Genomic DNA, 15,384 nt, shown 5'->3' with positions numbered 1-15,384 from the left:
TATCGTCGACGGATTTTGGCCGTGTTCCTTAGCGATCACACTCAACCGCAAGCCAGCTTCATACTTTTTTATTATCTCCATTTTTGTCTCCATAGAAAGCATTCTCTTCTTTCTGTGAACTTCAGCAACTTTCTTGGGACCCATGACTCTATGTACTGTACGTAATTAAGTTAGGTTCTCACAACACGATAAAGTAGCACAACACGATAATATGTACGTACTGCAACGAAATCACTAACGAATTTACGTTACTAAACGAAATCGTTTGAGCGAACGAATGCCGATTGGGTATGGTAAAGTTTCGGGTGCGAAGTGGCCGAGGTAAAGCACGCCAACACGTAGTACGTATGTATAGAAGATGCATGATGGGAGGGATGCTGTCCAATTAGAGAGAAGGATTCATGGCTTGGCTAGCATCAGGAACCAATGGGAGAGCAGGAGGATGGTGGCGAGTCTACTATAACTAAGATGTCGGCGTGCGGCGCGAGTTTCAAAATTGTTATGTGGCGAATCTCGGACTTTCAGAAACCTTTCGTATCTTAGGGCAGTAAAATTTTTCATCTTTGCTTTCGTAACTTGGATTTTTCGTAAGTTGAGCCTTTCGTATCTCGAGGTACTACTGTATATGGATCTCACCTGTGATTCAGTAAGTATCATCCAGCTAACTGATACATTTAAAATCATATGGACTTATATTGATTTACATGAGTTTTATAATAGGATAAGTCCTGACTAATACCTACTTCCGGCTTCCCAGGCCCTCGAGACGTCCTCCCTTGCAACCCTCAAGATCTGGGTCGGCGGTTTCGGGCATAACATCAAGTCCAAGCAGCCCTACATCCTGTCTGAGGATATGTGCACGCTCCTATACCCGAATGCCAAGATCTTGGCAGCGGTAGCAGCAGACTTGGCGGCTCCCATCATCACCAGGATCCGGGAGGAGACCCAGGTCCTGCTAGAAGAGCTGAAGTGATTGGGCGAGAGGGTCGTGGAAGAAGTTGCTGTAATCAATTTGGACTTGGAGTCGATAGTCGTCGACACCTAAGGATAAGACAGGGAGGTAAGTAAGGCAGGTGGCGCCCGGCCTAGTCCTAAACTTTAGTCCGGCGCAATCTGCTTCTTCTTCCTCTAATTCTTTCCAGAGGTTTACTGTAAAGTCCACGACTAGAGACAAGCCGTGTCCGGTAACCCCGAAAATAAATCATATCAACGGCCCTCCCGAAGACTAACAAGCCTTCCAAACGGCCTAAGCCAAGCTCCGCCAGTACGCCATCAGCTTCTAAGCCGGTGGCGGACTCGGCTAGGGCTACTTCCCCACAGCAATTGTTAAGAGCAAAGGATCGAAAGCTAGGTCTACGAAGCCTAGCTTTGATCCGGCAGCATTCTCTAGTCAGCTTATGCAGGAGAGGGGGAACTGGGTCCAAACCAAGTTCCAATAAATCTCTTCATACCTTCAAACGTCGGGACAGCCTATTGAGTCCCTAGCACAGAAATTGCTCAATCAGGAGAGCTTGATGATAGACCTCTTTAGGTCCGGACACCCACAACAACCGTTCGTGGTGCTGGATGCACCGAAACTCCCAGCGTTCTCAAAGATTAACTCATGGCGGTTAGATCTCCATGCCCCATTTTCCGAGGGCATGTTGAATTTTAAGGGATGTGAAACCCGGCCAGTAGAGGATTTTGAATTCTACCCGTCGGATCTCCAGTTCTCCTTCTCGGGATTCGTACGTTTGGCGGAGGAGACATTAGTAAGAGTAGATAAGGTCCCTAAAGAGACCATTATCTACCCAAAGGAACAAGCACAGTCAGCTTGGGTCCGTATTTTAACTAAAGGGGAGTGTGTCAACACTAAGTTGACACCCCATAAAGGATCTTACACCATGTTCGGGGTAGGGAAACAGACCCGACACCATGCACTACAAAGTGGTGGACCTAACTTTGCAAGCGGCAATGGAGGAAAAGCCGATGCCGCAGCTTAGAGAGACGGATTTGGCTTCTTTGCTTTCCCGGGAGACCAAGAGTACTAGATAGAGGCCCCAGCTACCTTTTCGGAAAGGAAGCTTAACCCTGACTGGGCTTCTACACAGTTTAGTGAGCACCTACTCAGGCTCCCGGATGCCTTAGTAAAGGCAGAATATGAGACAAGATGTAGACTGAGTAGATCTATCAACTCAGTCACAATTACAGAAATGACTTCCCTAGTCTACGCTGAAGAGCCTCTCTTCAAGGTCTTGACGAAGTCATTACTTCATATTCTCCAGTGTGATGTTTAGGACTTCGCAGTAACTAGAAGGAACTATAGGAAGCACATCTTAGCCGAGGCTTCCATAAGGCACGAGCCCAACAGACTAATTAAGGCTCCAATTTTGGGAGCAAACTTATTCCCCAAAAACAGTGAACAGTGTTCTCGGGGAAGCGGCCAGGGCTGACCAAAACCTTCGAGTCCGCTGGGGGCTCATACCCAATAAGAAAATTTCGTACCCGCCGGAACACAAGCCAGGGGCAGGAAGAGACCGAGGAAGTTCCAGTCCTTCCAAACCTCACAATCACAAGCAGTGGTACAGGCAGTTCCTGTAACTCAGCTTAACCTACCTTCCACCTCAAGGGCTCAACCTCAACAACAATTTTGTTTTGTTGAGTCAACCATCTCAGCCTCAGAGTTCGACCTCGTTCGCCTCATCTCCGGCATTCAACCCCTCCTTTGAAACACAAAGGATGTTTCAAGGCTACAAGCAGTTCACCAGGGGTAGCAGAGACATAGGCACCTTCCGGCACAGAGCCGGCGGTAGATCCTCCGGCAGAGGCAGGGGATTCCGGGGGAGCCTTGGAAGCAGGCTCTTTGCTAACCAATGAAAATCCCCAGGTAGGAGGAAGGCTGTACCTCTTGCGGACCCGTTGGTTATTCAGCAACTGGGCCCACAAAATTAATAACTAAAGGTCTGGGGTGAAGTTGGACAAAAGGGCCTCCTTCACCAACCAGTTTTTACCAAAAACCAACGGCGGACCTAACACATTAGACCATAGACCTCCTCCAAAAGAAGCTAATAAAAGATGTCAAACGCTTGAAATTTCAAGGACGCTTGTTCAGTGTTCCAAAGAAAGACTCAGACAAGCGGAGAGTAATTCTAGATCTATCTCATCTAAACTCATACATTCAATGCGACAAGTTCAGCATGTTGTCCATCTCACGGTGCGGACCTTACCTCCCCGTGGGGCCATCACCACCTCTATAGATCTTACAGACGCTTACTATCATGTTTAGGTAGCAAGGCACTTTCGCCCCTTCCTAGGACTCAAACTAAACATGCAGGCTTATGCCTTAGAGGTCATGGCATTCGGGCTCTATATACCCCCCAGAATATTTATGAATTTAGCGGAGACAGTAGTTCAAGAACTAAGAACCCAAGGAATAAGGTTAGTAGCCTTCTTAGACGATTGGCTCATCTGAGCCACCAGCGACAAGGAATGTCGTAAGGTGACAGACAAAGTAATAAAATTCCTGGAATATCTAGAATTCCAAATAAACAGCAAGTCCCGCCTTTTCTCCGGCAACACGCTTTCAGTGGTTGGGCATACAATGGGACCTGACCACACACACACAGGTGGTCAATCCCGCCAGAAAAGCGGATGGAGATAGCAAAGGCTACAAGACAATTTCTCAAGGGCAAATTAACGCCCCGGAGAAACCAAGAAAGAATCTTAGGCTCTCTTCAGGTCGCCTCAGTAACCGATGCCCTATTAAAAGCCAAACTGAAGGATATCAACCTGGTTTGGCGGTCCAGAGCGAACAAGAGATATCGGGACAGAATTTCCCGGATCCCGCCAATATTACGGAAAAGACTCGGCCCGTGGATGAAAGTAAAAAACTTAGCAAGATCAATACCTTTACAATTCCCACCGCCGGCACTAGTGGTTCATACAGACGCCTCTCTAAGCGATTGGGGAGGTTACTCCCAGGACAAAAGATTCAGGACATGGTCTATATCATTCCGCCAGCTACATTTCAACGTACTAGAAGATATGGCAGAGTTCTTGACCTTGAAGAATTTCTCCCCGGCATAGAAAAACCATATCATACTAGTACTGGACGATGCAGTGATAGTTCACTACATAAACAGGGGAGGCTCCAAATCAATCCACATAAATCACATGATGATAGCAGTTTTTTCCCTAGCAACAAGACCCATTGTCATCGGTCAGCCACTTATCGGGCGGGAGAATGAATGTAGTCGAGCACGCACTATCAACGACAACTCCGCTGAAGTCGGAATGGTCCTTAGACGAGAAACCGTTCAATTAGACTTACCAACAGATTCCGGATCTCCAAATAGACCTGTTTCCCACAGAGTCCAACCTCAAGCTAAAGAGTTATGTAGCCACCAATCTGGACCCTCCAGCCTACACCACAGACGCCATGTCCATAGATTGGAACAACTGGCAGAAGATTTAACGGTTTCCACTATAACCTATTAATGAAAGTTCTGGTCAAGCTCAGAGCTTTCAGAGGGCAAATTGATCTGGTAGCTCCCAACTAGCCCAAGAGCAACTGGTTCCCTCTTCTAGTGGAATTGAGACTCCGCCCCGGCGGATCCCCAAACCGAAGTTGACATGGATAATACAGTCTCGCACTGTATTAGCTTTCTCATGATTCCTGAATGCCCTAACTTTATGGACTTCATGAGGTTCGCGGCACAAAAGATTGCCAATATTGATCCTCTAAACACTTTGTTTCTAGAATCAGACAAAAGAGAATCTACATTTCGGCGATATGATTAAGCAGTGAGAAAGCTAGCCAATTTTCTGAAAGATTCAAGGGTACAGATAATGACTACGAATCTGGCAGCCTTAAAATTTAGAACCTTGTTTAAGAATGGTCCGGCAGCTAGTACTATTACCACAACTAAATCTGCCTTAAAAGAAAAATTTCAGTTTGGTTTTAATATTCTCACAGAATTATATTTCTCATCCATCCCGAGAGCTTGTGCTAGACTGAAACCAGCAAACCGCCCCCATACGGTCTCCTGGTTTCTAATGATGTTCTCAGGCTAGCTTCCGACACTGACACAGAATCAGGCCCTTATGTAACGCTTCTCAGGAAACATTATTCCTAATAAGTCTGGCCTCAGTAGCCAGAATATCAGAACGATCAGTCTCTCTATAGAACCAAATTATAATGATTTCCTCCCATCAGGGGAAGTTTTAATCTCCCCAGATAGAAAATTCTTGGCTAAAAAATGAGGACCCGCAGAATAGATGGTCCCCGTGGAAGGTTGTCCCACTTCCACAGGAGCTATCTCTATGTCCTGTAAACACTTTGAAATCCTATCTAAATAGAACTTCCAAAAGTCTTCAGGCCCTTTATTTATTAGAGAGAATGGTGGAACCATTACCCTGAAGGGAACCAGACAACAAATTCTCTATTTTTCAAACAAGCCAATCCGGAATCAGTTCCACACGTCCATGATATCCGAGCAATGGCTACTTCAGTTAATTACTTTCACCATGTGAACTTTGATGACCTTAAAAGAGACACGGGCCGGAAGTCACAGATAGTATTTAAACGCCACTACCTAAAATCTTTAGAGGCCCTTAAATATTCGGCAGTAGCAGTAAGGAATGTTGTTTTCCCTGATATAACAGAATCAGTATAACAGGGCCTAACTTTAGTAAAATATCACTACCTTTTAGTACCTTCTCTCCTACCTGCCTTGCTTACTGTCCCTACCCTTACCTTGGCTTTCTTCTGGATTGCACATTAACCCACTCCTGTACTGTACATAGGTTAACAATGTTAAACTTATATATAGATATCTTGTATTACCTGCTGTTGGTATCACCTTGGTCTTACCAAGTTTTGTATGCATATATCTTAGATTCAGTGTTGTAAATCAAGGATTCATTGGAGATAAGTTATGTTATTAAAATGTTTTTACTTAATGTAAAATAATTTATTTTTCTTTCAGTTCCTTGATTACAATGTATTTCCAAGCTTTTGGGGCCATTTCTCTGTTACTATTTCACGGAGCGACACAGGTTAAGCCCAGAAAAGGGATTTTGACAAAGGAAAAATCTATTTCTGGGCAAGGACCTGTGTCGCCCAGTGAACCCACCCTTCTTTTCCTCACCCTGAGCTGGCCTAAGCTTGGGTGCTATTCAGTAGAGGGCGGTAGTTGGATGTAGAACGGCACCTCGTAGGAACGAGGGATATTGAGAAAGGAGAAGACTAATTGGCAAAAGGACCTCTGGTAGTGGTTTCACTCACCCCAGTTTTATACCGACACCCTATATAGGGGTGAGCGAGCCAGGAATATCCTGGTATAATCCATATAGCTTTTTCTCTTGTATATTTAGCAATATTTATACCTTAGAAATGAGTGGTATAGGAACATCTCACTGGGCGACACAGGTCCTTGCCCAGAAATAGATTTTTCCTTTGTCAAAATCCCTTTTCTTTTCTTCTTTTATTTGTCTTTTTCGCATACGAGTACAATAGTTTGGGGTTTTGCTTGATATTTACTAGGGTTTTTTCTTCTAAGTCCCATTTTTCATTTTCTTTTGATTGTATAATCTTTTGTTCTGCATTTTCTATCTTACTTTTTAGTTCCATCACTTTCCATGCATTTTTTTCTTTTGCAAGACCTTTTTTCCACTTTCTGATTTTCTGGAACAATATCCTTCTGTCTCTTGGTATGCATGACTGATGTTTACTTTTCTTCTTCAGTATATATTTATCAACTATTTCCATTAATATTTTATATATATCTCCGTGTTTACCTTTATATCATCACTTACAAAAATGTGATCCCAGTCTTTGTTTAATTCTTCATTTATTTCTGACCATTTTATATTTTTATTGTAGAAGTTGTATTTTCCATATCCTTCCCACTTTTTCATTTCTTGCTTATCTCTGTTTTCACTTGCTTTGGAATGGACTGTTAATTCTATGACATTATGGTCTGAAATACTCGCATTATAAACTATTATTTCTTTAACATAATTCACCTCGTTCACAAATACTAGGTATAAAGTATTTTCCTTTCTTGTTGGCAGGTGATTTATTTCTTGAATGTTGTATTCTAGTAGCATATCTAATAGCTTTTTGAATTGCCTCTTATCTTCTGCACTACTATTACTCTATTTTTTACATGTATAAATACAACCACAATCTCCTATTCGTTCTTTCCAGTCTACAAAAGGAAAGTTAAACTCTCTGGATAGGAGAATAGTCCAGTCCTTGTGATTTCTACACATATCATCCAATTTTTCTATTATTGTGTCAAACTCTTTAGTATTAGGGGGTCTATATATTACTATGTTCATTAATTTTTCAGATTCAAATTCTACCGCTATTAGTTCACATTCTAGGTTGCTATATTTCTCATATATTTTTCTTTGTATTTTGTCTATCCCATATATCGCGGTTCCCCTTGATTCCTATTGTTTCTATCTGATCTATAAGTTTGGAACCCTTTTATTTGATCATCATTACCAGTCTCTTGGCAATACCAGGTTTCACTTATATTCATTATATCTATTTTCTTTTCAATTTGGGTTAGTTCTTTTAAGTACTCTTATTTTTCTTTTTGAGTTACTTGTAACTAAACCCTGCGCATTCATCACTATGATGGTTTGCATGTTATCTCCTTCAATTAATATGGGTAATAATAAGGATTTTCCCATGTCTCTTTCCTGTTCTGGTATGTTGTTCTTTTCTTCATTTCCAGAAATTCTGACTTAAAAAAATCCAACTTTTCCAAAATATTTGATCTTCCTTCATCATAATTATTCATTTTGTGTCTGAATCTGCAATTTTCTCCATATCTGCAACATCCCCTAGCATCATACATACAGTATTTATCTATTGAGCTGTAGTATCTTGAACTGATGCTTGGAAATTCTTTGCTGACACTCCATATCGCAGTGATGGCTTGCTTTTTTTCCTTCACCTCATGTTCTTTGTTCCTCTCTTTATTTGTTTTTTTTCTATTTTGGATTTTATTATTTAATTGATTATTTAATTGATTTTGATTCATGCATAAAGGGTGCATATATTTGCATTTTTTGTCGAACTTACATACTTTTCCTTCTTTTAGGTGTTTGCATATTTTTAGATGTGGATCTCTGCAATCATCCTCATAGCCGTCTAGGTATGCACATTTACCATAGATTTCATAGTTGTGACATACCTTGGGTTGTTTGCAGTAACATCTTTCACCGAATCTGCAATTCCCTCTTTTCAAAAGGGTGCAGACTTTGTCTTTCTTGTCTATTTTTTCCTCTTTCCCATCAGAGTGCAAATCTGGGTAGAGCCTCTTTGGGATTTTATTTTGTGTTATCATGTCATAATTTATTTCTTCATATGTATGCTGCTTGACTACCTCATATGTAGTATCAATGTATCAATGAGTATCTCTGCATCCATACGCTTGTCTTGTTCTTTGTTTTCCTTATTTTTTTTTCTGTCATTTCAGTTTTGTTTTCTTCTCTTCCATTTTCCTCTTCTTCCTCTTCCTCTTCTTCTTCATCCTCTACTATTTGCACATTAAGTCTTGATTTAATAACATTATCTATCCATGATAGACATGTAGAGCAAAATACTCTGGTATCCTTACTCATATTTTGCATACTTCACCCCATTGAGGATGCTTTGGAATGTTGCATGCAGAACATTTTCTGATCAGGTTTTGTGGATTAACTATGCTATACCACACCTAACACAGTTTGCATGCTTTTGGCATTCTTTTTCCTATTGCATCAATTAGTATATTCACAATGTTCACCTTATTCATTTTCTTTGTTGGAATATGTTGATTGATGTAAATTTTCTTTATGAGTCTCTTGACCACTTGGATTTTATCTGGAACTCCTTCAATTATTTTCAAGATGTTTTCTGTTGATTTGTTCCAGTTTGAAGGATCATATCCTTCTAATATGTCTATGAATGTTTTTTTTTTATCTTTTTGATTAGGGCTGTTATTGATCTCATAGATGAGAAATGCCAGCTCCCTTCCTGAGAGAGAGAGAGAGAGAGAGGAGGAAGAGAGAGAGAGAGAGAGGAGAGTGAGAGAGAGACGAGAGAGAGAGAGAGAGAGAGAGAGAGAGAGAGAGAGAGAGAGAGAGAGAGATTAGTAAATCATTTATTTAAAAAAACGTACTGTATTTAATCATACAAATAAAAAATACAGTAATTATTATTGAATAATTAGTGAAATCTGCCCCGGCCCCAACTAGTGAATAATGTGTTCTACAAAAATACGCAACAAAATGAAACGTGGAAATATGAAACCCATAAAAATGGGGGCTTTGTTATGGAAGACTATCAGTCACGGTTGTTAGTTGTAATCCGAGAAATCAGGCTAAAAATTTTCCTCTCCACTCCATAAACGAAAATGATTTATGTGTAATGAAATAACAGCTGACTAATGATTTGCATTAAAAAAAGTCAAAGTTAATGAAATCTCAAAAACTGCCAAAGTTGATAGCAAAATCTGAATCTAATATATAGCTTAATTCCCTAATCCAAAAATGTTAAAAAACAACAAACTTTTTACAGGGCCATTGGCTTTCCTGCAACAATATCCACAAATTTTGCCAAATTTGTAACATGACATAGAAATTCTTCTTGAGTGACCTGGGTAATAACATCTGCTATAAACACACACCAGTAGAGTAATGGGGATCTTAGCCATCCCATTCACTGTTGCCACATCTGTGTGAGAAGAGTGAAGGAAAAACAGGGTAATTGCTATAGGCAGAAGGAAAAACAGGGTAATTGCTAGAGGCAAAAGAAAGAACCCTATTGCCTTGAGTGTACAAGTCAAAGACACCATTCTGGCTAAGACCAACTATGAGTGAGTTCTTTGGTATTGTTTGATCTATCTTATGAAGTACTGGTGGGCCCATGAGAATACGAAACTCCTTTGAAGACTTACAGTGGCTACCAAAAATAAGATTTTCCTTTGTCAAGAATTGTTTTATGTTGCATGACATATAAATAAAAGTATCATTACAGCATCATGCAACTTAGCCACTTTGAATTACATAATCATGAACAAAACTTCCCCAATTATGCACATCTTTCCTTCTGACTCACTTAAAAGTCTTTCTTACTTTGTGGGTGAGCGAGAGGGGAAAGAAAAGTGTGTGTTAGACTAGTCAAAAGACATTTTGTTGGATGGTTCAACCTCATTCATATCAACTGCATTAGTTCAAATACCTATTATGTGTTTTGATGCTCTGGTGATAAATTTTTAGAATGCCATACCACATAAACAATAATAAGGCTTTAGTATATATTTCATGGGCTTGGAATTTCAAGTTTAGATACAAACACTAACACTGCAAGAGAGGAATACAAGAGATGGTAAGTTAGGCTATATGTTAGTCTTCATGTTTTGCAAATTCCAAGCATGGCGAAGATATACATGCTTTACTATTTTTCTCTCTTACTAATTAATATATTTGATAATAGGTAGGTGAGAAGCTTCTTCACCATAACATGTAGTAAAGAATGTGAGGATTAGGGAAAAAAAGGGGTATTTGTAATTTTTCCAAAATATACTCCCAAAAATTGGAATGCATCTTATGTGCTAGTACAGCTTGTATAAGCAGAAAGACAATAACTCACCTTCACTCTTTTTTTTGTATATATTGCTTGTGATGATGCTGAGGGCAAACTTGCAAGTTAATTCCCTGAAGGTTAAACCAAGAAGAGAGAGCATTCTTTTCCTAAAATCAAACCACAGATCAGACAACCATGATGTGGCTCTGTCCTCTTTTGTCTCGCTGAGTACTTTCAACATAATTATGGTGAATTCTCCTGTTATGCTGTTTGCAACTTGGCTGTAGAAAGAAACAACAAATGATTTAGCAAAAGGATGTACCTTTCAAGTCCTAGATTCAAGTATCATTAAATCAAATTATCCTATTAAAATAAATATATTACTAAAATTTGTATTCAGACCACCCATCTAATAAGTTCTGATAATAAATAAAAAGTTACCATATTCATTTCAAAATATACATACATGTACATTTAATTATTAAATTATCAAAATAAAGGTATTAAAACAAACATTTATTTTTTCATACAAACACATCACTTGACCCTGGCCTTAAACATGTGCCAGTTCGTTATCTACAGAAGTTCCAAAGGCAGAGGACGTAGAGCTCCATTACTAGGGTAATAAATAACCTGTCTGTCACCATACCGATTCACAATCTTTCAGATTCACAATCTTTCAGATTCAGATAAGTGTGAAATTCATCCTTCCAAATGGAGTCACAGACTAAGGTAATTGTCATGCAAAAGGGAGACAGCTGAGTAAAACAATTCAGAAGACTGAAGTCAAAATTCAGCCTACAAACCTGTAAAGCATACACCTTCTTGTAGAAACCCCATGATATCCTGTAACTTCTCTTACAGCCTCCTGCCTGGCACAGATTTCACCTTGTGCAATGCAAGGAACTTTTATATTATCCTAGCATACGACTTCAATCCTATTGGATCTGGTGTTACAAGAGGGGGACCTGTCTTCAGAACATGGAGCCAATTACTACCTCCCCCAGTCCACCAGTTACTCAATATCCAGTTCAATGAACGTCTCTCAACTTACACTGAAGGATACTCCTACGTAAAATGTGATAGTCTGTATTTCTGTAGAAATAAAATATAAGCGATATTGCCAAAATCTCAAAGAATTCTCTTATAGCCGGTCTCAGCCAGAATAGTGCTTGTTGGCACAGTGATAAAATATAAAGGACTCATAACAGGAGGACTCTATCTCTAGTCCACTAAAACTGCCTCTGTATTCCCTTCATCCTACTCATACACAGATGTGACAACAGCGCATTTGTCTGTTATCTTCCTCATTATATGCCAGATCTGTACAAGCTAAATGTTCACCCCAATCTCATGCCTTTTCATCATAGAAAGTGGGTTGGTTTTTTTCAGTGTAGCCAGTGTTCATCCTCAAAGGCGCTTACAAATGAAATTGACAGGAAATTAAAAGGCTTAGCTCCCAATAAATAAATCCCAACAATGCAGATAAATTTTTGGTTCAAAGTATAAACACAGATTATTAGCCTTTTTCTCTACTCTGGATACCCATTAAGGCTTAGCAATAATAAAGAACAGGAAACAACAAACCAACCTATATATACATTATTCTTTGTGTTTCTAAGATAACTTACCTTATTGCACCTTCTCCAGTAATATCTCAGCATGACCACTATTTTCATGGCAGTTATGATTCGGGAATTTTTATCCAAGGTAAAGTCACAGGTTATCAACCATTTTCTTTATAACAGACACCAACAAAGGTTTGGCAATAAAGAACAGGAAACATACAAACGTATATGTATATGTATTATCACTTGTGGTTGTACAGTGACTAAACTAATTATATCACGTCTGGCTGCGGGATAATTGCGCCTTCCCCAGTTCAGGAATACATACTGCCTCTGATAACCACGCCATACCCTCAGAGACTTCTTAGAATGAAATATTTATGAAGAAAGTTCTCACCATTGGATGCCATGTGACTTAGGAAAATAGTGAGGGCCTACCTTTTTAATGAGGGAAACTAAAATAATACTAAACCCATACGGAAGGTGATTTGTTTGTACTAGGGTGTAGGAAAAATAGGACCATCTGGGATGTTTACCAAGACATCTAGGTAAACCTTTAGTGCTTGGACCAGGCATAATCTTTTACCCGTAATATCAAGTTATACCTGTCTAAGAGAACCCAGTATGATAATGAGCTCCTGATGCCAAAGCAGTCAAGAAGTTCAGATCATGAGAGTTGTAGCTGCATTGGGCCCACTGAATTGAGAGGATGACAGGAGTCTAGAAGCTAATTCAAGGAGCATGTAACAGGAAGCCTTGCAAGAGCTAGCCTTTGAAGTACAAAAAATTGGAGAAGGGAATTAACAATTTCTATATTACAACCAATTCCAAAACCATAAAGCAAGGGTTCTGGCAAAGCTGCTTTGTATGCCATACCTGTTGTATTAACAAGGATTTAACCTCAAAAGATATGTAATAAAACGTAAAACTGTTTCAACAGATTTCGACTGGGTTTTCAGTGTGGAGGTAATCTAACCACCTTTTCCATACAGACTTGAAGTCAGTAGTCATTGCACTATATACCTAGCAATGTTAGGCAAATAAATTTCATGAGACTACATTTGAAAAATCCACACATGAAGGTCACAGCTTAGTAAGGAGGATGGTTCTTGCATATGGCAAACAGGTCCACTTCTGGATGAGGAAAAGTACGCAATTACTGACTTGAGAGGGGCTAAGTGTGAGCCCAACCTCTTGATATAAGACATTGACATAAGGAAGCTGATAGAACACTCCCTCAGAACAGGTGACCAACTTCCCGCTACCTGATCATCCTCCCAGTGGCCTCCCAAACCTGTTAAGGAGGCATCTGTATGTATTATCACTTGTACAGACGATGGAATCAGGTTAACCTATTTGCCCGAGACCCCTTCCAGGTCCACAGATGGATTATCTTCCCAATCTCAGATGCAGGCAATCACAAAGCCTTTTCCTTAGCATGTGAGAGCCAGACTCTGTTTACATCCCACAGTTGCACCCTCAGGATTTGATTCTAACATGGTTGCCAACTTAACAGGCCCAGGTTACTTTCCAACTGTCCTGGAAAAGATGGCCTGTGCAAGGAATATTCTAAGTTCCTTCCTTATACTGGTTTGAGGTTTCTTGGGAAGAGGCAGCCGGCCGCAAAGAATATCCCAACAAAGTCCCAGTCTCAGATAACATCTACTGTATGTCAGGTGGGAATTGTTCCTATTTTTTAGGAAACCTTTTGACTGGAATCTACCACTCTTGGGTTTTATTGCCATTCTTCTTTAGTGGCTCCCCAGATTCATCAATCATCTAGGTAGGTAGGCCACCAAGTAAATTCCTTCTATCTTGAGCTCCCATAAAATAAATAAGTACTACAGCATATAGAAAAGTTTATGCTAACAATATGTTTGTTCAAACTCAACAGTCAAGGGTCACCCCTCATTCTAAATCCTTCTTGGGATGCTAAAGGGTAATGGCAAATAAACCCGTCTTTCTTTACAGTCCCCTTTAAATGGAGTCTGGTTAAGAAAAAACTCCTGCAGAGGAGAGGAAGAGTGAGACCATCTCTACCCTAGCCCAATGAAAATTATACTGTCTGCAAGGGGATGACTTGCACTCCATTTGATGCTGTAGAAGACAACCCTGACCAAGCAATTCTATTGAGCTCTACCTCTTCCCTTGTCTTCAATATGCAGCCTTAGGTTGATTTTCCTTTTCCATGGTCAGAGTGTCTTGTCCACTTTGAAAGGGATGCTGCTGCTATTGTTGACCTTTCTTCCGTTATTGGAGGGATCCTTTAGTAGTGACTGAAGGCTTGTATAGCTTTCATTAATACAGAACTTTCTTAGGTTTGGGAAGAGGAAACTTTCAAGAGAAGTTTCCCAAATTCTCCTTTTCCAAGAATAGCGTACATTGTGCAATTCTGCTTTTGGTTTTGTTCAACAAGTTGTGTGGCAATGTTTTCTTCAAACAGGTACCAATAGAAGGCAGAAGTATGTATAATGGTGGTTCAAATGGGGAGACAAATGTTGCAGCCTACCAATGCTTCCTTTCAGGCCTTAGTGTGACACTCTAAAGTCAGAAAACTCCCAATAGGGTCTTCAGTGAAGAATTTGGAAGCTCATAATTGTCCAGCACAGTAATTAATTATAATATTGAGGTGGCGCATACCATAAAATTCAGCTATGGCTGTCCCGAGATTTTTCTCGTAGGGGTCCCAATTGCGGGGTAAACATATCCATGTTGCTCATTCCTTTGCAAAACTAGCAGATACATAATAGGATAGCAGAGAAAAATAGCTTTACTTCTGCAATAAACTCGCATTTCCCAGTTAACACAAAATTCTGAAATTCTGTCTCCACATGATCGATTGTTTCAAAAGTAAAGTGACAAGAAGGCTGGTAACTCCTCTGGAGGGTACTGGTTCTCTAAAACTGTTTCACTATATTTTCCATTAAATTGTAGAAAGGTTGCTGCTATGGCTTTCACTGCTATATCAATAGGCAGAATAACTGTCTTCTTTGACAGCTTCTGAATTCCTATTCAAGGAGTGACCATGTGCCTTTCAGTACAGGCAGTCCCCAGTTATTGGCGGGGGTTCTGTTCCTGAGGATGTGCCGATAAGCAAAAACCGCCATCAACTGATACTCAGTGCTTTATGGTGCCATAATGGTGCTGATAACTGGTTATCAGTGCCATAAGAATCCTTATGGCACTGATAACTGGAACTTGTCTGTTATGGCGCCATAAATTGCCGATTTTATGGCGCTAGACAAGCCCCAT

At 40.1% G+C, this 15,384-nt stretch overlaps 1 protein-coding gene across 2 annotated transcripts in view; it reads right to left on the bottom strand.

Annotated features, from left to right (window-relative positions):
* Positions 1-15,384, bottom strand: part of LOC135218377 (RNA cytidine acetyltransferase-like) — a 558,384-nt gene that overhangs the window by 121,933 nt on the left and 421,067 nt on the right. For both annotated transcript variants that reach the window (XM_064254646.1, XM_064254647.1), the window contains exon 13: positions 10,631-10,845. In XM_064254646.1, coding sequence (XP_064110716.1) covers positions 10,631-10,845 — 215 coding nt within the window. The remainder of the gene's footprint in view (positions 1-10,630; positions 10,846-15,384) is intronic.

This window comes from Macrobrachium nipponense, chromosome 9, assembly GCF_015104395.2.
Source record: "Macrobrachium nipponense isolate FS-2020 chromosome 9, ASM1510439v2, whole genome shotgun sequence".
NCBI classification, from domain to species: Eukaryota; Metazoa; Arthropoda; class Malacostraca; order Decapoda; family Palaemonidae; genus Macrobrachium; species Macrobrachium nipponense.
The sequence above is the reverse complement of the archived record's forward strand: the minus strand, read 5'-3'. Positions and strand labels throughout refer to the sequence as shown.